Raw genomic sequence first — 27,217 nt, forward strand, 5'->3', positions numbered from 1 at the left:
ATAAGGAATAAAAAATTTGATCATATAGAAAATAATCAGGTAAAAAAAGAGACTGTTTTGCATACCTGTGTTTGGGAATTGGGTACCAACTTGTACATATTCTGGATTTGTCCATTTACTTTTTTACCTGTTTTGACAGAAAGATAAATAAATACACAGAATTAATTTTTTGTTTTGTCTGAAGCAAAGTAAACCAACTTTATTCACTTTTTTCTTCAGCTAGGAAAGTTAAGAGGCTTAATTAAAACCTGTATAAAAACACATAATGGAAAAAATATTTTTGTCCTGTGTCTCCAGATCCATTAACACATATGCAAGGCCTTCTATTCACATTTTGACACCAAGGAAATGAAATGTGTTCTTGTTTTGTTTATGGTTTTGCTTATCTCAGTGTATGAGCAAACCCCCAGATTTAAATTCTGAATTTTTTCTTTTATGTTTTTCCTCTTAGTTTCTAAGTATTAGAAGTTTCTTGTGATGCAGCTGTTGAGTAAGTCAGGAAAGAGTTCTGTTCAGCACCCGTTCTAATCTAGCATGATGCTTCAAACTTTCTCTGTATCTTCCACCTTTATACTGCTTGTGCAACAAGAGTCAAGCTACATGTTGTCATATTTTTTTCAAATTCCATCCAGAACAGATGAGAAGTAGAAAACAAATGTCAACTGTAAAGAAATATCAACTGAGATACATTTAAGTTGGAAAAAAGTCTTTCAAAGTGTTTGATACTTCTAAAGAACATAACCTATTATTGACCTAAATTCAAGAGAAAACTGACAGAAGTTTCACACTGACTTCATGAGAAAATCATGGTGAGACGGTCTGAAATAAGCTACTTTCATCTCTTCTGAAAAAAATCAGTTAAATAAATGCTGAGCTTTTGCCATGTCTTTCATGTGTTCTCAAATCATGAATTAAAAGCAGATTCTCCTCCCAACCCCTCCCAACATGTTTAGTATATAACAAAAATTTGGCCTGTGGATTCAACAAATCCAGGAACCTGCAAAGGAATTTTCAGTTTCTAGTAACTGATATATTCTTCAGTGGGAAAAAGAACATTTACAGTGGAGGATATTTGGTTTAGGTTGAGATGCTTCTCCTATAGGAGGAGAACTTGAGTTCATACAAAACAGGAAATTAGCACAGAAAAGAAGTGTCTGCTCGTGTTGATTGATAAACTTTACAGGCATCTGGTTATACATTTATAATAAATATACACTCTCTGTTTACCACTCACGTTTTCTGTATCTACCTGCTAGTCACTAAAAATATGAAAGGCTTGAAAGGCTGACAATTTTCCAATTATAGGATTCTTTATCAGTAGACCAAAATGTAGATATGCAGGTTAATCACAAGATCCCTGGATTTAGCTGCTGCAGAAGCATCCACTGAATACACAAGTCTACACCGTAGACAAAATAAATCTTATGGAAATAGAATATGAACTCTTACAAGAAATAATCTTTTAACCAAAGTCAATGGGTCTCCATAAACTTATAAGAACGATTCTCCTGATCTATTAAAAATGTAAAATGTCTGTACAAAACACCATTTAGGAATACATTATTACAGAAAGAGAAAATTTAGTGATGCTTTCATCAGTCGTGAACAAGTAATAAACTGTAAACATTTTGCATTCATCACTCCCTGTTGTTCTAACTGCTGAAATATATTTCACCACTTGCTCTACAGATGACTTTAAGATGTTTGAAATGTAGAAAATAACAGAAAACACCCACTTGGTAAGATATCTGTAAAGCTGTGAAGCAGAGCTTTTTGTGACTCAAAAAAGGCTGGGAAAAGGCTACCACCATTATCCTCTTTAAGCTCATGGCATAACAATGGATTCTAATTCTGGACTGCTAAAACAACTCAATGGACACTGGGCAGGTGCTTCAAAGTTACAGCTTTGTACTTCATAGTGAAGGCCAGCAAAGCTCTTTCTTAGGGAGTATGAAGGCTTTGCCAGTGTTACAAGCCACCATACTGCTCCCCTCACTTTTCCTCAAGTGTATCGAGCTCCTTAACTCACCTACAAGTCAAAACTGAAGTCCAAATTAAATGTCATCTGGAAATCTCGTATGAATAAGGCTCTCTAACAAGAATTCCCATTCTTTACATTCTTAGCCAAAAATACTAAGCATAGGAGTTTGCAGCATCTTCTGACCAAAATCATGTTTCGAAATACCTTTATGCAAATGCTTGAGGAAAATGAATCAAATTGGATAATCTCTGTTAAGTCCTCTCTTCTTACTAAAAGGAATGAAAGTCTGCTGATGCCTATTTCCTCTACTGGCCTGAGTGATTCTTTCAGTAGTATATGCTGTTACAAGGATTAATTTGACATCACATTTCCTGTATTGTCTTGGGGCTTCAGAGGAGAATCCTAAAATATGACTGACAGCCAGCCACAGGTGTTGTACACTTTCTCCATGAAAACACAAACAAAAGCATAAACAAAACTGCATGCTTCAGACACGATCCATATAATATTCTGATTGAAAATTAGCTTCAAATTCAGCTTTTGAGTCATAAAGGGCCCATTGAGGCAGGACAGGGCCTGTCTAGCTTGAGGACCAGCTCAAATATAAATGCAGGGCTAAAAGAAGATTCAAACAATCCTAATAATTTTCATTACTCATACTAGTTGATGGAAGGAATTAAATAGATTAGTTGGATGATGATTGATGGATTAGTTCATTACTTGATCATCTTATTATTCATGGCCTAAGGAAAAAGCTTAGAATCCAGTCAGAAGTATAAATATTCTTACACAACACTTGATGTGTATCTGTACTAAACACCACTAGAATTCTACTGACATGCAGCAGTTCTTCTATTTGCAATGACAAGAGAACACCTTTCAGAAGACTAGGTGGTAGGTTTTCAAAACAAAAATATTTCTAGTTCCAGCAATTCCTAAAAGAATGCTTTAGGGGCATAATGGATGACATTTAGATAATAAAAACTTGGCCTACTCTAAAGTAATACAATAATAGAAGAAAAAATACTGTCAAAGTCAGCAGCTATTTGATTAACTATTGTCAAATACTTACTTGAGAGAACTGTCTTATGATTCAAAGTCTTGCTCCAAATACTGTCTTCTGCATTGTCTTTAACTCCAAATTCATAAGGTGTGTTTGGCTTCAGGTTGTCAATCACTGTCTCTGTAGCTGGGCAGAGCTGAAAAACCCATTTCTTGTCTTTACCTTTTTCTCTGTAGCGAACTGTGTAGAATCTGCTCGGGGGAAAAAAAAATAGATCTACACAAAGGAATTCACTATAACTATTTTTGTGAGGAAGTAATAATAATAATAATAATAATAGTAATAATAATAATAATAATAGTAATAATATTAATAATAATGTTTTATTGTTCTTTTTTTTTATGGCTCTTTATTGTTACTAAATATCAGAAAAGCCAGATTTATTCCACATATATATATATATATATATATATATATATATATATATATATACCCCATCATACAGACCCTGACATTAGGAGTATTGTACAAAGCACAGAAGGACAGTCTCTTTATTCACAAACACCCATTGTATGTGAGGTTCTAACCACAAAGTGTAAGCTCATTGTCCAAGCAGTTCCTGTGATTCTGACTTATGCCAGAGCCAGTCGTTTAAATCATGAGTCTGCTGGTCAAGAAGCCTCTACTGATTTATCAGAATCTTCTATATCCATCCAGTAAAAGGTGTTCCCTTCAAAATTAGTCCAAAAACATTCTCCAGGGAAGACCAGTAATATCTGTTGTTTGTTTAATACATTCCTCATTCAGGGATCCCATTACGTATTGCCCCCACTTCAAACAAAAAAATAAACCAAGACATTACTTTCAGCAGTTTAAATCAATAATGTGATGAATACTAACAGATTATGAAACTAGGAAACATTTCTACAGAAATTGCCCAATTCTGTCAGGGAGCACCACCCTGAAAAAGCATGACTGCAGTGTTAACCAACCAAAAACAAGGCAGTGAAAGTGGTGAGAGCTTCAGCACAAGAACTGCCCTGCTGACTACAGTCTCATTTTCAATATACGTGCTGAATTACCACCAGAATGGTGTGGAGGTTTCTTTTTCTTGGAAAAGCAAATCTCAGAAAGATTTGGCAACTTCTTAACCCAAGTATTACTGAAAATTGTTACACATAACAAAAATAAATTCTATCCATCATCCATATCTATCTCACATTTACATCATCTGAAAAAGTACAAATTCAGACTGATTGTATTTTGCCACACTTAAATAGAACAACTTAATGCTTGCAAATCGAGGTTGTGAGATTTATTACAGGTATTATATAGACAATTATATAGAGAAAAAGGAAGAGAACTTAAAAAGCCAACCAAAAAAGGGTTCTTAAACAACTGAAAACGTTTCAAAAGTCCAGACTAAAATTACTTAGTGGACCAAACCTAATACAGTGAATTCATAAAACTGCTGCTTCTGAAGTTACAGAAGAGCACTTTCAGAGCACAGTTTACGTGAAATGTGAATGCTGAGTACACAGAAATTGCTACTTCGCTATTAAAACACAACGTAAGACAAGGCATGTATCACTCATGCAAGGTATTTCCAAACTGGTTCACTTTGTTTACTTATTTTATCTCATAACTGTCGAATTTGTTTTCTTGGCACCAAAAATATAGATTCTCCTGATTTAGTTGCTACTTCAGCAGCTCATTCAGGTATTTCACCAGGTTACAAGATCAATATTTATGTCGGCTCATGTATCTTCATTAACTGTACTACTTTGTGTTCAAAACAAGATATAGTCTAAAACTTGAAAAACTTAAAACTTGAAAAGGAAAGAAAAAAAAAACAAGAAGGAAAAAAAAAAGACAAGTAGTGAATATATTCTCTCAGTTCCATGACTACCAAGTAATAATGTGCCTCCTTACTTCTGTGGGCTGTGATCTAATGAAATCCCAAATAATAGACCTAATTATCAGTTAAACTGACAAAGAACATTTTAAGCAATCAATTATTGGAAACATTAAAAGAAGGAAAATTTCTTCTCCTTTATCCTCTTAATCCATTTGTATGTAGTCAACACAGACATTAACCAACAGGAAAAGTTTATTTGAACTCTGTCGCTGTCTTGCAAAGGCTGTAACTTTAATAAACAAATTCAGTGTTCAACACAAATGCCTCTTACTGGACCCCATACAGTCTTTAGGCAAGGGATTTGGAATAAGTATAGACAGACATCAAATGTGAATTCAAGTGGAAATAGTCACCTTCTTCCCATGCCTGAAAGAGGAATTTTCATTTGTTTTCATCTTCATCCTTACCTTTTCCTACCTATTTAAATCCAATGGGATAGAAATAAAATGTTTGCATGTGATGGAAAAAAGAGAGTATACTGATCCAGTTCAGTTATTGAACAATCTAAAAGAAAAATGCATCAGAAATGAGGAGAAAAAAAATACTAAAAATACTTGTTAATAATGAATTGGCTTTTAAGTGGCTGACTCCACTTACTTGTAGTGGACAAAATGTTCTATTTTTAATGCTGACTCCGCACCTGGAAATTCCTTCACTCTAACATGAATTAAAATACCAAGAACACTTGCACAACAACAAAAACAACCCATCTTTCACTTAAATTCAAGATTATTATAAAATCTGAAAAGAAGATTTCCATAGTTGTGCCAAACTATGCCATTAGAAAGAGAAACATACAGCACAGAAGAAATGTGCTCTCAACTCCAAGATTTCCAAGCCTATAAAAACTTCAGCAAGAGTATAATTATTTCAGTGGAAACCTGCCATAGTGAGTACTAAAAACACTGACTGTGATGACAGAATTTCCTCAATCATTTCAGAAAAAAGCAATAAAAATGAAGTTCCATTTAACAATTTGCAGGTCACAATCATTTGACTATTAAAAATATCTAAATATCTACATGTGCTTTTGGAGAAATGCAACCATTTAATTACAGAGTAAAAATTCAGAAATTCCAAGTTTTGTCATCAAAGAACAACAATTCATTGTTAAACCAGACCAACAAACTGCCAAATAAAATGCAAATTCAGTCTGCCTGAGAACACTGTACTGATTGAATTTTGTTGTAATTTTAATTTCTCCCTTTTCCAAACCTTTCTTACATCAAAAATACAATATCAAACAGTCAACACATATAATTGAAGACATGAGTAAGCAGTAAGACCCAGTCACCACTCACATCTATCAATCCCCTTGTGGCAGTGACATACATGCACAAAATGAGTGCAGCTGGCTGAACTGGAAACATTCAGCAAAACATCTTCACAGATTCCCTGCAGAATGATAGAAGGCAGGCTGAAATAGAGTGCTGTCATAGTCACACAGAGGGGACAGCTGCACTATGTGTTACTCAAACAAAACACTTCCCATTACCTCTGAGGTAAGGAGAGGAAAATCTGATTGCTCACCACAGGGCCCTAACAGCTAACATCCAAGTAATACACTGGGGAACACTCCCAGGAATGCTATTCCCACCTGTGAATACTGGTTTGATGTTTCAGCAAGAAGATGGCACACCCAGCTACATATGGTGAATCTAGATTATCAGCAGGTATGAAGAACTAACAATATTTAACTTTTTAATTTAACATTTAATTTTGATTAATTGATTTGTTATGTGTTTTGGTGGGGGACATTTTATCAGAACAATGTTTATTGAATACTCTTGAATCTCTGTTTACAACAAATATTAATCAAATGATTGTAGAGGTCACTCTCTTTGCCAGCTAGCACTCTATAAAACATTAGATCAAATGAGGGAGGTTAGTACCTCCCTCTCTCCCCCTAACAGGCAATGCTTCACTCATTTGAAGATACCACCAACCAGGCCACCCCAGGAACTGCAGGGAAATTTTACCTCCTCTCTTTTTACTAGACAGCTAACATTCCAATAATGTAAAAGGTGTCATGAGCACGTGAGAGCTTTTGGTGCACTCAGAATTTAATCACTGTTGATAATGAGGGGGGAAAAAAGCAAAACCCAACACAGCAGAGGAATAAAGAACCTACATTCATCAAGAGAGCCTCTTTCATATGCATTTGTGCAACATCATGGAATATTTAGTGTCTGCATTCTTGACACTCTGTATCTTTGATGATACTTTAACTTTGCCTGTCCCCATATAAGAGGTACACAAAATGTGATGGCAGAAATAAAATAGGACCAATTTCATAATTTAAAGATTACTCACAGGTCAGCCACTGCAATGATTACTGTATCTGCAAAGTCAATGTAAAAGACTCCCAGCCTCACACAGAAGGCTGCTTCTATTCTGTGCTCAGCTTACATAGTTTGTTTTTTAAAAATGCAAGGGAGTTCTCAGTTTAGAGACAGCCTTTTCATTGCAATAGATGTCAAAATAAAATGATCATTTTAAAGAAACAGCACAGATGATTTTGCTTTTGAAATGAAGCAAATCTTATTCACTGTTAAAGGAAGTAAAATTCTAGGATGGATAGGCAAGACATCAAGTTTTCATCTATCAGTGTGAATTATACTGTTTTGCCCAGAATTCCAGTGCCATTTTTCCGTTTTTAAACTAAATCTCTTTTCAGCCAGATTCCTAGAACATGGCCGCAGAGTCAAATATTCAGACACAAACAATTAGATACTGGAAATCTTATAAGACAGATGGTTTTACAAGATTTCAAGACTGGGTCAGTTTGTATAAATATCATGGATTTATTTGGAACCAGGTCCCAACCAAAACTCCAAACAATTTAATCATGACTATTTTAGTCACATGTAACACTAAACAAACAATTAAGCCTTGGAGAAAAAAGAACATTCCAGCTCCGTGGATTTGTGTTGCCAGAGACAAAAGATTATGAAGCTCATTTCTTTTTTGTTCACAGAAATGTAATCAGAATTTTTAGAAGAGACTATCAGCATACCAGGTATTTCTTTACTTAGAGTTATACTTCATTAGATGTGCAGCATCCATTTAATGTTAGAAAGTAATACAAGAAATGGTTTGAACTATGATTTTTCAGACACTGAGTTTTGTGCAAATTGACATGTGATGTTGATTATATTGTTTCTCTTTTTACTGCTAAGTTTACTTTAAAGTAACAGACACCAGCATATATAACAAATGGGAAGCATGACGTCACTGATGGTTAGCAGTTAAGTTTGCAAAGCACTTTCCAATTTAGTTTTGACTTTTACATGATACTCAAAACTTTTAGTAGAATGACTGAAATGAAGAGTGAGAGGCTCTGAAGAGGGAGAGACTGAACAGCAACAAATCATTCCAGTTTACACCAGCTTTTAGCATGTACTCCCACAGCAGCAACTCAAAAACATCTGAGACTCAAGAAGTGCATTTGCTGCTTTAAGAAATTCTTCTATGTTTAAAGTACATTTTGTATGACACTTGCAACACAAAGTATGACTTGGTTTGCAGCTGCATAATGATAGCAGTTTGTAAATAGGCACAGGAGGAGATAGGCACATATCTTTCGGAATTTAGGGTTTTAAAAACCCTACTTCTACATACTATACAATATAAAAGAGTATGTATGGACTCTGGTTTTCCCTTACTATTTTTGGTTTTGGTCTTTGTTTTTAAAAGCATCCGATAAAAACAAAAGAAAACATAAAATTTGTGCTACTTGCAAGTATGATATTAGGACATTCAAATCACAGGCAAACCAATTAAAACAACGTCAATGTGAATTTGTCATACTTTTTAACTTAAAATAGACACACTTCAGGTTTTAAATTCCTACTTTTGCATGTATCTGAAAGCATTTTTGTTTTTCTATACAATCCACTCAATAGAATATTATATTTTACTGTATCTATAAACCCTGCTTTCATCTAACATGGAAAAAACCAGTTTTTGTTCCATCCTCTGGCTTTCCTTCCTAAAGAACTGTAAGTCAAAGTCCACCTTTTTCAACCCACAGCAACAGAAATGTTCTAATCAAAGCAAATACAAAGAAAGAAAAATCTACAGAGTATTCTCTCTTTTTCAGACCTGGATGGACAGTAAATGAAGCCCCAGTACTTTTATTTTGACAGATCTGCCCACTAATGTTTGTTTGAACACAGGCAGAGAGAAAACAAGCCTCTCACTCTCTTGGAAATAATAAAGAGAGGAACTGAACATGGCTGTGCAGCAGGATATCATGACTTTGCCATCTTCTCTCACCAACTGTCTTCCACTGGCGTCAGAAGGCAGAGGATGCTGAGAAAGGTTCCACCAACAGTGCTTTCTGGTGTAATGTAGCTCTCATCAGTTATATAAAACTAAACATTTGTGGTTTTCGATTTATATACTTTTGCTTTATTTTAAATTCTAGTGGTAAGGGCCTGATGAGAGATAATAATCACTTCAAGAATGCTTCAAAATTTCACCTTTTATTTTTGGTCCACAAAAATGGCAGTGAATACTTTTGCTTCAACAAGGGATTAGCATTTGGGGTTATCTTGAAGGAAATACATAGAACTCTATTGGCTTATGCTGTTAATCTCTAGGGAGTTAACCCAAAAGAATGGTTTGTTGAAAAATGTCACAGTCAGATTTTGTCATGGAGTTTCTTAAAAATTTCATAGATACAGAAGACCACTATGTGCCCTGAAGAAGCAAGCAATAATTTCATTGGAGCAGTAAAAGATTATCAATGCTCCTTGAGAATATGGGGCAGCTCTTATTCCAAACTCATTTGCTCACAAAACCAGATCTTCCAAGGAATATCCCTCTGAGGTCAAACTCGCACTAGAGAAAATCTTGGCCAGCAGAACTGTGCTATTCCATGTGGTTTCTATCTTCTGACTCAGTAACACATTGAATTAACTTTTATTATGCAACATTTGTCCAAAAGCCTAACATCCACGTGGAGATGGTAAAATCTGAGGCTGAGAACAGTGACTCCATTTCAGGTCATAGAGAGTTATAAATTCAAACCTTGGTGGGAGATTTACTGACAGAACTGAGCCAAGAGGTCCTGGCTGCTACGTACTGCCAATGCCAAAGGTTAGAGGTTAGCCACTAACAGCAATCTTGAGGATGATTAACAGCACACTGCAGCAGTAAGAACGACAGATGAAAAAGCATGGAGTCAGGTAGACTGCCCCTGAAATAGACTGACATTTCAGGGAGTCCATTATGTGCTTTTTAAGTCTTGTACTTTTATCACAACACTAACTTGCTAAGAATGGGCTGCTTCCTGTTTTTTTCTTATCTTGCATTATCAACATTCATTCAAATTATTATAATAAATTTATAGTTTTTCTTCTACACACTGACTAGAAATATATATAGACCAAATCTCTCTTAGAATTCTAGATATACATACCATGATCACATGGACAACTGTTCTCATAGCTTATACAAATCACAAGTATTTTGGCCCAGTAAAGGTAAAATTAGTAAGAACACCACTTAAGTAATTTTTTTTTTTAAATTCATTAACTTCATTTTTATGCTTGATAGCAAAACAGAAATCTGGTTATAGGTATATACCTATATTTGATAATATTATTTGTAACTTGATATAAATGTTTTTAAACTAGCTACTCCTGTCTGACAATAATTCACTAAAATGGAGTGCACATTAAAAGTAATTCCTGAGAGGAGGAATACATCAGAATATATTCTAAACATAGCAAGACACTAGTAGAACACTGCCCTAACTGAAAAACTATGTTAAAAACTTGTTCAAACTTTGAGTCAATGAATCATTTCTCTGCTGAGGAGAAAACACAGAATTGATGAAGCCATGGTGGATACCATTTGCCTTGAATTTTCCAGGTGGGTTAATACAGGACATAGGCTTCTCCTGAAGTGTTCTTCATTCCCGCTGCACAAGGAGTGCTGCAACATTGATGCTGACACATCACATAAAGATAAAATCCTTGGTAAAAATGGTGCTATAATTGCTACGTCAGAACACTTTAGAAGCTCATCCAAAATCAGCTCATTGCTTCAGTTTCTCACAGTAGGAAAATATTTGCTTTTTTATTGAAGGAGCAAAGTCTAAGCCTAAATCAACTTTTATTTCTACTGAAGAAAAATCCGACCAAATTTCATCCTTGAACATTTACTAACATTCCATAACTTTTTCCAAACAAACATTAATATCTTCTAATAGTGTTTGAAATTCTGGTTGTTGATGATTTTCTTTTTCAAGAGAAATTTCTGATGCTTGAAAAGGATTAGTCCTTTTGTGAGGTATGAAACTATTGTAAAGGTATGAAAAAGTTATCCGAGCTACATGGGATGTTTTTCTTAATATTACCTATGTTTGACATCCAGGTTAATCGTGTCAGCTACAGCTTTCTTATGAACAGCAGAGTAAGAAAATTCAAGTCTAAATTAGACAGCTACAAATTACACAAATATTAGACAGGTAAAAGAAATGTTCTGAACCATGAAAAAAAAAAAAAAGGTGCATTTAAAGCCCAAAAGATAACAGTTGCAAAAGAGATGTAGATGCATCCCATGGATGCAAAATATTTCTTTTTAGTTTTAGAAAACTCTGCTGTGTAGAATAGAGCTTCACACAATGTAAATTAAGGTAAAAAAAACATTCTTCTGTTGTCAACGAAGAAGATAAAGAGACCACAAAAAGACAGAGTAGGGAAAACATCTGCATTAGCAATTTAAATACTTTTATTCATCTCCCAAGGGCTGACTAAACCATAATAGTGCACTTAATTGAGAAGCTCTTCTGCACTGACTTCTCTTGAAACTGCTACTTGGTGAGCCTTCCTGAATTTCCCACCTACTGTGCCACCCAGTGAATGCTAAAAATATTGACATAGAAGAGATCCTCTTACAACAGAAGGTTAATGAAAGCTGTACTGTATCAACAGAAGGAAAGCCATTATAGTGATAAGACAAAATAAAGGAAACAAAAAATCAAATGGTGCTAAAACAAGGCATCATTCCCCCACTTCAGCACAACGAAAGACTTCTTTTACACTTAATCGGTCAACTCTAAAGTAAACTATTTCCAGTGATTTAACAAAGTTTCAATTGGTTCAGATACAAATGGAGGTAGAGCCAAGGCCATTAGTTTAAGAACAAAGGATTCAGTGTGAAATAGCACAATTTGTAATTCAGTGTGTAGACATCTGACTAAACTTGCTGTCAAGTAAAGAATTGCAGAGCACTAGCATGAGCAAATGAGAAAACTTACTTTACATTGAGAGCTATTGTTTACAACATTTTAATTTCCACTGTACTATTTATCTTAATCACAGCAGAGAGCTGCACAGAACAAAATCATGATAGTAATAAACCCCATCCTTTTCTCTTGTTACCTGTCACTAGCACAGTTACTTGTTGCTGTCCAGTCATGCTGAGGGTTGACTAGGATGCCCCAAGAGAGAAATACAGAGGTTGGGGTGAGGGTGCCAACCACCAGCTGCAGAGGCTTTTGTGTCTTGTTACGACCTACATAAAAAACATAAAGTTAATTTCTCTCTCTCGCATTATGTAAAGGAAAATTTTGCAGTTTGATAATTAAGTAAAATAAGATCCCCTCTTCTAAGCTTGAAGGGAAAGGTACAACAGTTCTCCATTTTTTGTGGTCACTATTTCTAACATATGATTTACAAAAGTGGCAGAGGCAGTGTCCATAGTCACTTTTTCAGCCTAACATTCCAGTTAAAACTAGTTTTTGAAATTGCTCATTTGGTGGTTTCAGTATACCTCGTATAAGAATAAGCTATAGGTAGTTTAAATTAAAAACTCTGGCTATCTTGGACTATATCACAGAAGACATGACAGAGTCCAGGACATTAGAAAGTCTCCATGGATGTGATAAAAATAGTAATTTCTTGGCAGTTTTCTCAGTAACAATGCAAATATATCTACACATAATAAATATTTTCTAGAGCATTCTTAAGAGTAAAATAAAACCTACAAAAGTTCTTTTGCTTTTTACTGCAGGCAGATCTGAGCCAGGGTCTGTATCTGCAGGATTTTTCTCTTTAATTACTGACTATATTGAAACCAGGTTTTGTGTGATGCTGAACTTCAGCTTCGCACTGTATGAAGGAGTACAATTCTTGTGTGGAGAAAGTACTTATTTTAAAGAATGTTTAAAAGCTAATAGATGAAAATGAACAAATGATGTGGAGACTCTATTTTGAACCCGTAGTTTATGGACTGCTACAAGCCCAAGGAGAATCTCTGGTGTTTGAAAGATGATTGACCATAGGAAATCAATATATTCTTTATATTACATTACATACTTCAAAAACCTGAAGGATCTGTACCTCCTCAAAACGTACAGGTGACCAACATTTCTTGAAAGTTTGTAAGCCACTGATCAAAAGGGTTTATTTCTCACTGTTGTGAACCAGATTTGACTAACTTTATCCTTATGCCTTTTGAACCCCACTATCTCTTTACTTAACCAGCCCTAGTGACAGCTTGATTTATATTTTCAACCAATACCTGTGTGTACATTTAGAAATGTTAACCATATTGTTTTTTACTTTATGTTGATGATGAATATGTTGCTACAAAACCTATATTAAAAACCAGCATATATATGTTGCATCTGTAAGGCAAATCACTTTCCAAAACCTTTCTAGACATATTGTGTTTTACCTGGTCAAGAGCAAGAAAAGATTTATCCCAAGCATTACCAGGAGTTAGGAAAAAAAACCAAAAATCATGTAAAGATCATAGAATAATTTGGGTTGGAATTGACCTTTAAGGACCTTCTAGTCCAAGTCCCCTGCCATGAGCAGGGACATCCTCAACTGGATCAGGTTTCTCAGAGCCCTGTCCAACCTGACCTTGAGTGCTTCCAGGGACAGGTCATCAGTTTATTTTTTGCAACAATCCAGTCATCCTGAAAGAAGTCTCCATATTAAAGTACATAATTAAGTCTCCATATTAAAGTAAGGAATTCAGAACTAACAATATTAATGACATGATTAAGGTTATATAGAAAGACTTTGAAACAGAGAATAAAATTCAGATTTCTACTCTGCTGCATATAGATTCAGCTGGAAGTATCACTCTTTCCATTACTTCTTGCATCAGAAAACTTAGTAGTAATATTGATATAGAGAGAGACAGACAGACAGAAGCTACCATTTGCCAATGAGAAACAAAGAGCATTAACATATCAATGGATGAAGGAATCCTCACTTGTAGTTTGGGAAGAATAACTGCAATGTCTTTGAACACCAGATATTAATATTCTAATTTTCACTTCTCATTTGTAAGAACTTTATGCAAAAAATCTTTAGGTAAATCATGTTTTGAATGCCATGTGTGTGGTGGCTACTGACTAGAAAACACTCTCCTACATTTTACCTTTCTGTGTATGGAATTTGTGTGCCACAGTAAGACGCCTACAGGTAGGAATATCTTTTCAGAGAAACTCAGCAAAAGGTTCTCTTTTCTCTCAAATAATTTAGGAAAGAGATGCAGTAATATTATATTACCTGAACAAGATTTCTTGTTATTTGAAACACGTGCTGGTCTTACTGAAACCAAATACCGCGGCTCTGCATCTGCAAATGAATGAAAAAGCAATGAGTACAGATGTGCTGTCTATTGGAAAAAGACAATAATCTGAAATTAACAAGAAGATGTCAAATAGTCAGTGAACTCTTGACACATTATCCAATCTTTGTGATATTTAGGCTGTTTACCTTAAAATTCATTGAGTTCAAAATTATAAATGCTTCAGTTAAAACAAGGTTGAGATGTTTATTTGAGTTTGGGGAATTCCTCTTCAGAAATAAGCTTTTCACTCCTTAAAACCCAATGTCAGAGATTTCTGCCCTTCTTAATTCTTTGAAAAGAAAGCTCTATTCTCTCTGAACTGCAACATGAGAGAAGTTGTCTTAGGAGATTCCAGCAAGATATCCACAGGCAGAATTTGGCTCACTCTATACTGACCAAAATTATTTTTACTCTAGCTTTTTAAAAAAAGGATTACTTTACATGGAATCTTATTCATAGATAGTTAGTTCAGCTATATTTATGTAAATGTATAACTATAAATAAGTGACTGAATTTCCTGCATATTTCAGTGCAACAAGCACCTTTAATTCTACCAACTAAACAGAACCACTAAGAAATCATTCAGTTTTCTCTTACATGCAGATTTCTGTAAAGAGAGAGAAAGGAATAGCAGTACTAAAAAAGCCAAAGCTCGCTGTACTACTGAAAAAGTTCTGCCAGCGTGGGAAAACCACTCTAACTTCACTGATTCTGTGCACCTAAATAACTGGAAACCCATACTATGCATGTACTACTTTAATTATTTAATTAGTCTTTTAAAATGGGTTTCATCTGCACCCAATAACCAAGGTAAGCATTGACAACAGCTGTTCAAAGCAGTGTGGAAAAAAGAGTTAAAAAAAGGAACCCTCAAAGTGCAAATACATCTTCATTTACAAAAAATGTTTTTTAATATTTAGAGGGCTACATAAGTGTGGCACCTGTGTAACCACTCGGACATTTTTTTTTTATTGAGACTGAAAACTAGAAATAAGCAACACTTTAAAAGAATTTGTTTTCCCTCTGTTTCAAACCCCGTTTTCTGCTCTGCATTTATGCCCACTTGTGAGACTATTATAACTCACAAAGTATTCAACAGGGTTATTCTAAAGCATGACCTTGAAAGTTCGAGAACTACAAAGCCAGTCTTCAAAACTAAACAAAATTTATGGGTTTATCAGTAAAATGTCCAAGTATTGTGAAAGAAAGTTATTAAAATACTTTGAAACTGTTTTTTCCTGCTCCATAGATGGAAAAATTAATTCAGGCTGAAATATGAAATTATTTGTGTAGCAGTATAGAAATAGGTCAGCTGCTAAACAAAATCTGGCAATAAACAAAGACTGTTAAGGCCTCACTGGACATCTCAGCTACAAAACCTGGCAGTTTTCTGGATTCTTTTGCTCTAGTGGGTGTTTTTGTTCTGTAACAAAGTGTTTTCTGTGGAAATATTTTGTGTTATGTACTCTTCATTAAGCTTTATTTTGGTGAATTTAACAAATGTTGCCTTAATAAAGAATATAGCATATTCCCATTTTCCAGAGAATTCAAGGCTCTTCTGACTGTAATACATCCTACAAAAGAAAGTATTTAGGAAAACAGGCTGAGACTAGATGTTGAGAGAGTGCTGTTAGAGAAGAAGCAGGTTTAAAAAGTATCACTTCTTTAAAAACACGAAATTTAAGACAATATGATCATTATAACTGGAATCAGAAAATTAAATTGTTAAAAAAATCCATTCAAAACCTGGGATAAATCAATAAATTTCTGTTCTGTACTTAAGATATATCTTAATTTAGAAATATGATTCCATGATTCCTGAGCAGAACCACCCATGTTACTGTATAGATGTTAAGAATAGAGCAAGTGTAATTCAAAATAAATTCATAGGTTTGATGCACAGTATCAAAGCATTATGCATGGGCTGGAGGACACATGCCTTGAAATGTTTTTATTCTGGGCAGGTATACAGTCTATATCCAAGGCACCTGAAATTAAAAAAATGCAGAGAGCTTTTTCAATATCATATAATGAGTCCTGGCTCATTGGAAATGGGAGATCTTTCTTAGTCTTCCACTGAAATTCAACATTTTTTTACTAAGTTCAGAAGACTACTGAGTTTTCACACTGAATCAGTTTTCTTGCTGAGAAATATGACTATCAGTCATCATCACAATGCTGAAATCATCTGATGCTACTATTACTCAATTCATTTTCAGGGCATTAAAACATTGTCTCACCCATTATAAAATTCTGTCAAGTTACAGGAAATATTTAATGATAATCTGTGTTCTTTTATAATGCCTATATATTCAGAATCCATTCCACAGATCCATGTCTATAAGAAGCAGAAATCTTGGGGAGAGGTGAGTAACACAGCAGAAGAAAATGAAAATTGTGCAGAGTACCAGAACTTAAATAAAACCATTATTTACTTTGCACTAATTCATTTAGTGCTTAAGAGATAAATTGCTGAAATAAGAGGTAGGTGGGAAAATGTGACAGTCATAAAAATATGGATGTTTGATTGGATGTAATTATGATTCACAGAATAGATCAACAATTTACAGGAAAATATATTTAAGAGAAGCTCATTTGAAAGATAAAATTATAAACTCGAGTAAAAGCGAACTACACCACAGAGTACAGGCAATCCCATTTGCAACTGAATATTTCTTATATTCTTTGAACTGTATTTAGTAAGAAAATGATAGTTATATAATTAAGATCAATGTTGAAATGTCTGGACACAGATGCATGAATCCAGCATCTGCCTCCAAAAATCACTTCAACATTAATCAGTATATAACAGAGACATATATGATAAAGATAAAAATTACACACTCTGTCTGTCTCTCACCTGTGAGGATCTGCAATCTCATAAATTAAGAATCTGTACAAAACAACTCAAGCTTTAACAAATTAAGTTTGAAATACATTTGCAAATTTGCTATGAAAACTTTATTGACTCCTTGATGCCTAACACATTCTTGGAGGGCTGCTACTCTAAGACCACTTGTTTGAATCTATTACTGTCTAACCCCCTTTATTAAGGTTAGCACAACAAATATCTTGGCTAAGAACTCCTTTCAGATCAGAAATAAAGTCCAAATAGTGATCACCTTCAATTCTTTAGCCACAAAACTCTAGGAAAATGCCCAGATGTACCAGAAAAGTGCTCCTCGATAAATCCATGCCTAATTCTTAGTGGTATAATTCCCCAAATATGGGTTATTATATCAATAAATACAATTATTAAAAGAAAAAGGCTTCTATTACCCACCTTAACAGCTTGTGAAGACAACCAGAATGTAACAAAAATACATGCCACTGACAAATCAGATTAACATAGGAGAGCACTTACTTCCACATGCCATGAGCTAGGCTTTCAAATCAGTGGCAGCAGGCAACTAACATACACTACAAAATGCTAGGGAATTCTGCTTTTGTTCAAGCACACTATTCAGGACCCACACTATTTTTGTTTTGAAAGCAAAACAATGTATGAATGAACTTAGAATGAATCTTAAAATAGTGTCACAAATGTATCATTAGAATTCATGGACCACTGGATTCAGAAATCAAATCAAAGTATTTTTTGGCTTCGAGGTGCAAGTGCTTAATCTGTATTTAGGGATTGATTGTTAAAGACTTACCATGGGATGTGGTTAAGGACAAAGTTGGAGGAAGGGGAGGATTGTAGTGTAACAAAAACGGGAAAAGACAGAGAAGTGGGACAAAGAGGCTGGCATGAATGAACCTGCTGCTGATCAACGCACTTGTCTAGAGGAAGAAGCACCTGCTGATCTCCCCCAGGTCCTCCCTTCCACCAGACTCAGCTAGCATTAGCAATGCTTTATAATGCTGAATTAATATTCACGTTATTTGGCATCTTGAAAGGTGTGTGGCTAATGCAATTGAGAGTTTCTGGTAATTGATCAGATATAAGAAACTGCACAGCAAGATCTTTTAGCTAAGCACTGCTCTAGCACAGATCCCTGAATTACACTTTTTAAAATGTGCTCAAGGTGGTATAGAACCTTCTCATATATATGCATAAGCACAAATCTCACCCATCACTTACTGGCACTGTTATAAAGCAGGATCACTAACACGCCTCTTACACTGTACAGTCTTGTACAAGAAAAGGAAAAGCAAAAGCATTGCCCAACTTTGAGCTGGTTTTAGAAACTGAAAGGGAAAATAATTTTGTTCACTCTGTTAAGTAATTGCTGTTCATTCTTACAAAACTTTCCTGTCTCCACCCAATTTTTTGGGTTTCTCCAACAGTATCAACAATTTCTAGGAGATTGGCTTGCAATCTTCCTAGCCAAGTTAGAAAAGACTAACAAAAGTTTCTTAAGCAAATACTCTTTCTTTATGAGTCAGGAAGACTGAAAAAATTAGAGATAAACCTCTAAAGTCAAGCCCAGAGCTTTTGGATGGGTCCATTCACCTTTTTATTAGTCTAGCTGAATTAACATCTTGATATCTTTTGACACTGTCTGAAAAGCTTTAATGACCAAAAATAATGTTGTTTACTGTCATGTGAGCACATAAAGGATACTCAGCACAAACCACATCTGGTGTCCTGAAACAGAGGCATAATTCTTGGAGACAAATTTTGCTGCTGCCTTGTCATTGACATTGACATTTCAGTGAGATTCAGATCTATCTACTAGTGCATGAAGCTGCTCAAGACTTTGTTGCCAGCAGAAACTCATTACAAGTTCAGGAAATCCAACAGAATCCTTTCCTCTTTGCACGTGCCTTGTGCAGCCAGATCCCAATTTATTGATAATGTTATGTAATTGCTGCTTCAGTGACTATAAAATTCACAAAACAAAGGTAAAACAGATATTTTTAAGAATTACTGCAGTGAGGTGCTCAATATTTTAATGGATGAAATGTGGATAAATGTCATATGTTGTACAAAGTCATATATCTCTCCTGAAAATCCTAGGAAATGTCATGTCCTTAATAATTTCTTTAAAAATATCCATTCATAGAAATGAAATTTTATAAATTAATATTTCTGCTGACTTCAAGATTCCTTTAAACAGGATCATAAGAGGTGTGTGACCCAGCATAAAAGCTGACAATAAATTTCACATTAATCTACAGTGGCTGGGTTGGAAATATGGAATTTGTGGGCCTTAGAAATACATATTGTTGTTTATATTGTGTCATCTTCCATACTACAGTTCCAGCTGGGGGCAATTACCCCAAACAGAATACCAGCTATGCAGCTCCATTAACAAAACCAGGGATGCACAGCTAAATCAAGGAAATGGGGAAATGTCTGCAAGGCACTTCATTCTACCTTGTAGACCTATAATCTTTGTTAGAAAGGAGAAATGATATTTTAAATTGTTGATGCCTTTTAGGAAGGGAATAATGACTTACATGTGAAGTTTATGTGTTTTCTTAAATTGGCCTAACACCTAAATTAATGCTGGTTTGTTTTGTTTTGTTTTGTTTTGTTTTTTGAGTAGGGTCTAGAGCTGATTGTGTATTTGCACAATTTTTCCTTAAAAATTTTGATAGAATAAACAATTTTAATACTACCAGAACAAAATACACATTCACGGATCTTCCATTCTCCTGAATCTAATCTCTCTCCCAGGGGATTACATTCTACAGCATTGTTCCTTAATGTATTAGAAAAACTACCTTTTAGAGAGTAAAAAATGCCCTTAAATGTCCATTTCTAGTATTTACCTTTCAGTTACAAACCAATTTAAAGTTGTGATCATGGTCCCTGAATTGACTGGGGAAGGTTTCTCTTTCCATGAACCACTAAAACTGACAAGAAAAGAGGAAGCATTAAATTGTATTAGCCATGGTCTACATAGACCACAATGAATTTTCATATTTGGGAATCACTTCCTCCACATCCTGTTCAATAAAAGCTTCACCTACCACTGTTCAGGGAAGCCTGTAAACTCACCTGTTTTCTGTAAAATTCACATAAGTCAAAGCATGAGAGGACCAAAAAGTAGTTCTCAGGGCAAAAATGAATGCATTTTTTATAAACCTAGTTGTTTTGACTGTGAAAAAATGTGTGGAGCACACTGAAGACCATTTTCAGAGTGTGCAGTGGCACTTGGATCACTAGAATATCTAGAACATGGGACAGACAGCCTTGAGTGTGAAATTTAAAATACATTGTTTTAATATAACATACTGGGCCAACTTCATCACATACAAGATGTACTAGGAGTACAAAGATAATCTGAGATTTTTCAGCAGTAGGGTTTAGAGGGTTTATATGTTTGGCATATTTCTTGAGAGTATTTTTATTGTCCCTCTACTATACCTTACTTTTTCTAAAATCCATATAAATTGTATGCTAGAGCTGAGGTCTCTGGCTGCCACAATAAAACTTAATAATTTTTCCTAGAATTAAGAACCATTCTGCAATTCTTCCAATTTCTGCCAGCAACTGATCCCTAAATATGATGGGGAGGAGGGAGTGCACTAGCAATCATCTCTGTCTTCATTTCTGCCACACAAGTCACTCTAAAGTAGAGCCAAAAGCACAACTGATGTTTATTGCTTTAGCTCGTGCTCCATACACATTTGGAAAGCACAGTCAAAGCTGAAGTTTAATGTTGTGTTTAATATTTGTGAAATGGGAAAGATTATGCACTCTCTGCTTCCAATAAACAAGTCCCCGAGGTATACAATCTAACCCTAAATCTCTCAACTAAAAGCAACAGCTCCAATAAACTTACTGGCAATTGCCTTAAATAAATGTTTGCAACTTGAGGTACATATTGCTGATAACTTCTTTTACTCCTGTCTTTTCAAAGATGATGTTTTATGAGGGTTAGAAATGCTTGCCTTGCTATCTATATTATGTTACCTTTTGCATGTTTAGTTACTGGACATTCAGAAGTAACAAGTCACAAGGAAACTGACAACTTCTATTAACATGAGGGAGATAAAATTTAAAATAATCATAAAGGAAGAGTATTCCTCAACATTTGTGCTTTTCCCTCTCCAGACACCCTACAGCAAATGGATATGCATGTGGTCAGCGCTCTGATGTGCTGTAGAACAAAAGAAAGGTGCCTAGCTTCCAGCCATTAACTTTTATAGTTAAAGCTACAAAATGTCAATATACCTGAAATTCCAGGTGACCTTGAGCTTTCAGTTTACATTACATCAGGTATAAAAGCTTTATTAAACAGGAAGTGCAAATGATCTTACATGATGATCCTACATTCAGTCTTTTTTTTGCTCTTCCTTAAGATCTCAGAATACCTGGAAAATAGTAATCCTCACTACTCCTGCAACAAGCATTGTTGTGCCTAATGCACAGTATAGTACAGAAAATCCTGTACATCGTTCCTAGTGAACTGATTCAAAAGTGACACATAGGATGAATCAGGTAAGCCAGACCCAGTTTAAGTGATGGTTATGAAGTCAAACACTGGATTGGTGATAGAATTATAAAGAGATCCCAGGAGTATCAACTGATGAAAAGGAAAGCTAACCTTTGCCACAGTGATCCTATAAGTCTCTAATATCTTAATTATTCCATGCCTAACATCTTATTTTTTCAGTTTTTATTCTGCAGTTTTCAGCCTGGAGCAGACACTCACAATGTCCCTAACTGACCACATCAAAAACGTGGCAATTATTACTTTTATGCTCATGCATCCTTTCCTCCCCCTTGTTTTACCCTAAGACCACTAGCATTACTATGATGAGGGTAAATTGATTCATTTCAGGCTAGAAAACTTTAAAGAAATCAATAGGAAAATCCTTAGGGATTTAACAGATTTCTCAAAAGGTCAAATCCTGATAAATCAACACTTTAATAATTTATTTTTCCTTCCCCTTATTCCAGATAACAGGATATAGAATTCTTGACATGGTTTAATCTCTTCCATAAAACAGCTCATGGAGTTCCATCAGTAATGTCTGACATGGAAGTTAGAGTTTAATCTATAACATGTAATACTGGAGCAGATCCCTACAAGAAGAGGCATCATTTTGATATGAATGTTTCTGTCAAAAGCAATCAACCACACAATTCTCAAGACTCTTTCACTGCTTCTTCTATGATTTGTTAAAAGCATGTACATTTCCCTCGTATTCTACTTTATAGCTGCATCTTTAGGCAAACCATCCCATTTGATCTGTGATATGTTCAAGTATAGTAGAATCTCTCAGTGAAACAAAAATCCCCAAAACAAATACTAGAAAGCAAACTTTTCCAAACAGCAAGAACTAGTGGTTCTCCTTGAAGGATCTGCTAATGCCACTTTCCACTGAAATTCTTGACAGCAGCCTTAAACAAACACAAATATTCCCTGAGCAACACCCCAATAAAACAGAAAATTAGGCAAACAAAGGGTTCATATTCTCCTGTCTCTTCCCATAATTCATTACAAGAACAGCATGCAAAGCAAATATGTCTTACCAAGTTCTGTTATGTAGTTTTTTCCTTCTGAAGGTAAAGGAATGTACTGATTAGAAAAGAAGTTGCTTCCATAACCCAGGACAAAACCTTCTAGTTTGGTGCTTTGACTTGGTCGAAGATACCTCATGCAAACAGTGTCATCTGTTGCATTGATCTGAACCTTCAGACTCTGCCTTTTCACTGGGGAAAGAATGAAGAAGAGGAGATCAGAATGCATCATCTTGCAATCACATGTTCAGTAATGGAACATGACAATATAACAATATGTTTAATTTGCTAATAGCATGCAACTGAAAAATTTCTTATAGGTGATGTCTCCTGGAAACACAGTGTATTTTAAAAAGTAAACTAACAGTCATGTGAAATAGTGGTTGCCAACATGACTGTTTTTCCACTAGTTTAGCATTATCATTTGCTTTAACATCTACAATCGCAGTGGTAAAACCATGCATGAAGTAAGTGGAAAAAATGCAAGTATTTTTTCCTTTAAATGCAAGAGTTATAGTATTATTTACCATATGTAGGACCCATAGGAGAAAAATGTACAAGCTTTTGGTTTGATTTTTTTTTTTTGCTTCTTAGTAGAAAATATGAGGTTGTAAAATTCAGTTAATCAGTTAATCACACTCAACAATTATGGTAGAGGATAAATAGTAATTAAATCCAAATAAATCTTCTACATTTTTTTCCCCCTACATTGGGCTGGAAATGTAATTTTGTATTTGGAATTACACCAGGACACCTAACTAACATAAATACTTTACTCAAAACTATGAAGAAACTCTTTTTAAATGTTCATTTTATGCTTTCCAGGGGAACAGCACATAAAGTAAGAAACATCTTGTATATCCATCTACAAAAATTTAACTTGTAGCAACAGAGAATGACTTCACAGCAGAATAACTAAGTTTTTACACTACAAGTTGGTGTTTTGGCTTTTTCTTGGTGGGGTAAGGGAGGATTAGCTCTTTCCTTTTCCTTCCTTGGTATGTACAATTTTAATACTCCCTTGGTACTGTTAGGCCTATCATATTTTTCAGAACTGTTAAATTGCTGGCTTTTCCCCAAACTTACAACACCAGCACTGGACTAGTACATTTTGGGTTGTTATTTCTCTTCTCAGTCTCAAAATATAAATTTTTATCCCCAGCAGATTTTCAGGCATCTGTGAAATCATGAGGGCTGAAACTAACTTATCAGGAAACAAAAAGAACTTTGCAGACAATCATTTTACTTCAGAAACTAAATTGTGAATGAAACTATTAGATAAATGATAAATAATATATCATTAAATAACAGGATAGAGCAATACTAAACTTTTCTTTTTCTCTTTTTCTCTTTTTCTCTTTTTCTCTCTTTTTCTTTCTTTCTTTCTTTCTTTCTTTCTTTCTTTCTTTCTTTCTTTCTTTCTTTCTTTCTTTCTTTCTTTCTTTCTTTCTTTCTTTCTTTCTTTCTTTCTTTCTTTCTTTCTTTCTTTCTTTCTTTCTTTCTTTCTTTCTTTCTTTCTTTCTTTCTTTCTTTCTCTCTTTCTCTCTTTCTCTCTTTCTCTCTTTCTCTCTTTCTCTCTTTCTCTCTTTCTCTCTTTCTCTCTTTCTCTCTTTCTTTTTCTTTCTCTCTTTCTTTCTCTCTCTCTCTCTCTCTCTTTCTCTCTCTTTCTCTCTCTCTCTCTTTCTCTCTCTCTGTAATTGCAGACTGATATTCAAAGTTTCTCTAGACAAGTACATACTGATTCTCTGGTATCACCCCAACATACCCTGCTTTTTTTAGAGAGATTCTAATGACTAGAGTTGCCAAGAGACCAAAACCCTCACTTTGTTTTAGTAGATGATTTGAGCATCTGCAGTTGTCTGCACAGAGAATGTAAAGCCTTAAGCCAACACTTTATGCCTCTTCCCTTTGCATAAAAAAGCGTACAAGTAAAATTGATGGAAAACATCTGCCTCCCTTCCTTTATCTAAAGACTAATCAAGAAAAATCACTCAGCCAGGAAACTGTCACAATTTTCCAAAGGCAACTCTGCCAGGTTCCAGAGGACTGCAAGGTTTCTAGAAAACTCAGATCTCTGGCATTCTCAGCAGTGCAATACCTTCATGGGGAAAAGGGTGGCAATTACTTCTAATCTCCATGACATCCTAGCTCATTTATTTTCAGTACACAAGACTGCTGAGAATGTGCAACTCTGAATATTGACAGGGCTCCAGGTAGCACAAACCAGGAATAAAACACAACACACTTCAAATACCTCTAATGGGCTTCGTAAAGGCACTTAGTAAAATCTGGTAACAAAGCTTAGGATTATTATCTCTGACTGACAGTGAGCTACATCTGTTTAAATTATGGATTCTTCAAAATCCATTAAGCATTACTGAAATGATGGTCTCCTGGTCTCTATTGAGTGTTCTTGTCTAAGAACAAAATAAGACTTACAGAATTTAATTCAAATATGGTAATTTGATTTCCATAGCAAAGTTCTTAATCAGTCTCAAACCTGAATTTACCAAAAAAAATAAAATTAATGAAGATCTATTTAATTTTAAATTTACAATAATTTAAACAATTTTCTCCCCACAGTTGTATCCAGGTATCTCTCAGTTATACTTCACATCAATTTGAAGACTTAATTCTATATCAAGATTATATCCAACTGAAATATCCATTTCAGATAGATGGATACGGTTGTGTAATAATGTGGTGGGTTTAGTGCTGGTAGTTATGGTGCCAAATTACAGTATTATGACAATTCATAAGCAGTCAATTATAGTGACAAAGAGTCTTGATTTTATTAAAGCCTTAGAACTCTCAGTGAGGCTTCTGCAATTAGAAAGCTTAAATGGGATCCCAAAACAGTAGCAGCTTTAAGACCCTTTAGACCTCTTTTTTATAGCTATCATATCAAAACCACCAAGAGAGCTTTTAAAATCAAGGACAGTTCTAGCAGAAAATAAACAGGAATAATGCCTTTAAAAAAAAAAAAAATAAAAAAAAATAAGGCAGGAAAGAAGAAAAGGAGATGCACTTGATATTTAAAAAAATAATTAATTGTCCTCGCCACCCTGTCTTGGCAGGGCTGTTAATTTTCCTCTAATTTACTTTTAAGTACAGTAATGGTCTGGATGGCAAAAAGTATTGCAGAGTCCCTGTAGAGTTTAGGAAAAAAACATTAGGAAAAAATTATTTAGGCTGGAAATGACCACCAAGGATCAAGATATCAACTTCAACCACAAACCCAGCACTGTCAAGTCCACCACTAAACCATGTCCCCAGGAGCCACATCTACACAACTTTCAAATACCTCCAGTGATGGTGCCTCAAACATGGTCAGTCTTTTCCAATGTTTCATGATCTGTTTGGTGAAGATATTTTTCCTAGTATCCACTCTAAAGCTCCCCTGTCACAGCTTGAGGTCATTTGCCCTTGTCCTGTCACTTGTTACTTGGGAGAAGAGGCTGACTCCCACCTGGCCCCTCCTTTCAGGCAGTTGTAAGGAGAGACAATGTTCCCCCTTGAGCCCGTTTCTCCAGCTTCCTCAGCTGCTCCTCATAAGACTTTTTCTCCAGTCCCTTCACCACCTTTGTGCCCCTTCTGTGGACATGCTTCAGCTCCTCGACATCTTTCTTGTAGAGAGGGACCCAAAACTTAATATAGGATTTAGAGTGTGGCCCTACCAGTGCCAAGTACAGGGAGATGACCATTTCCCTGGTTCTGCTTGGCACACTATTGCTGATAAAGGATTGGGTCCCATTGGCTCTTGGTCACCTGGGTACACCCTGGCTCACGTTTAGCTGCTGGTGACCAGCACACCCAAGTCCTTTTTCACCAGGCAGATTTGGGTTGTCATGAGCCAGATGTAGGATCTAGCATTTGGCCTTGTTGAAGGTACACAATATCCACAACCTTTCCCTCATCCAGTAAGTGAATGACCTTGTCATAAAAGAAGATCAGGTTAGGCAAGCAGGACCTGTCTTTCAAGGAGCCTGACCCAAAGAGCAGCAAAGAGCAAGGCAGACAAATCTCCTTCTTAAATTTGACTTAGCTGAGTGTTTTTCAGGGAAAATAACCGCTAAAGCAACAACACAGATGCCACACTTCATATGACTAAACCACATTCCTATTCATGGGCTGTATGCATTCCAGAATCAGTGAAAATGAGGGATGAATATTAACTGGTAAAACAATAAATGACCAGTTTCTGGAAGCGTATGAGCAGAAGTGGAGCAACCAAGGACAAGGAGAGCTCAATCCTACTTGCACAGACACTGCCAGTCTAGTCAAGAGAGG

The 27,217-nt window shown here is 35.3% G+C and overlaps 1 protein-coding gene across 16 annotated transcripts in view; it reads right to left on the reverse strand.

Annotated features, from left to right (window-relative positions):
• The window catches only part of ABI3BP (ABI family member 3 binding protein), a 138,409-nt gene that overhangs the window by 94,478 nt on the left and 16,714 nt on the right, over positions 1 to 27,217 (reverse strand). For all 16 annotated transcript variants that reach the window (XM_088052319.1, XM_088052315.1, XM_088052324.1 and 13 more), the window contains exons 2-6: positions 22,940 to 23,119; positions 14,442 to 14,510; positions 12,297 to 12,429; positions 3,054 to 3,235; positions 66 to 127 (exon numbers count right to left, since the gene is read on the reverse strand). In XM_088052319.1, coding sequence (XP_087908445.1) covers positions 66 to 127; positions 3,054 to 3,235; positions 12,297 to 12,429; positions 14,442 to 14,510; positions 22,940 to 23,119 — 626 coding nt within the window. The remainder of the gene's footprint in view (positions 1 to 65; positions 128 to 3,053; positions 3,236 to 12,296; positions 12,430 to 14,441; positions 14,511 to 22,939; positions 23,120 to 27,217) is intronic.

Source organism: Pseudopodoces humilis, chromosome 2 (genome assembly GCF_049639895.1).
Source record: "Pseudopodoces humilis isolate 2021_Gansu_Grassland_sample_001 chromosome 2, ASM4963989v1, whole genome shotgun sequence".
Classification (NCBI taxonomy): Eukaryota; Metazoa; Chordata; class Aves; order Passeriformes; family Paridae; genus Pseudopodoces; species Pseudopodoces humilis.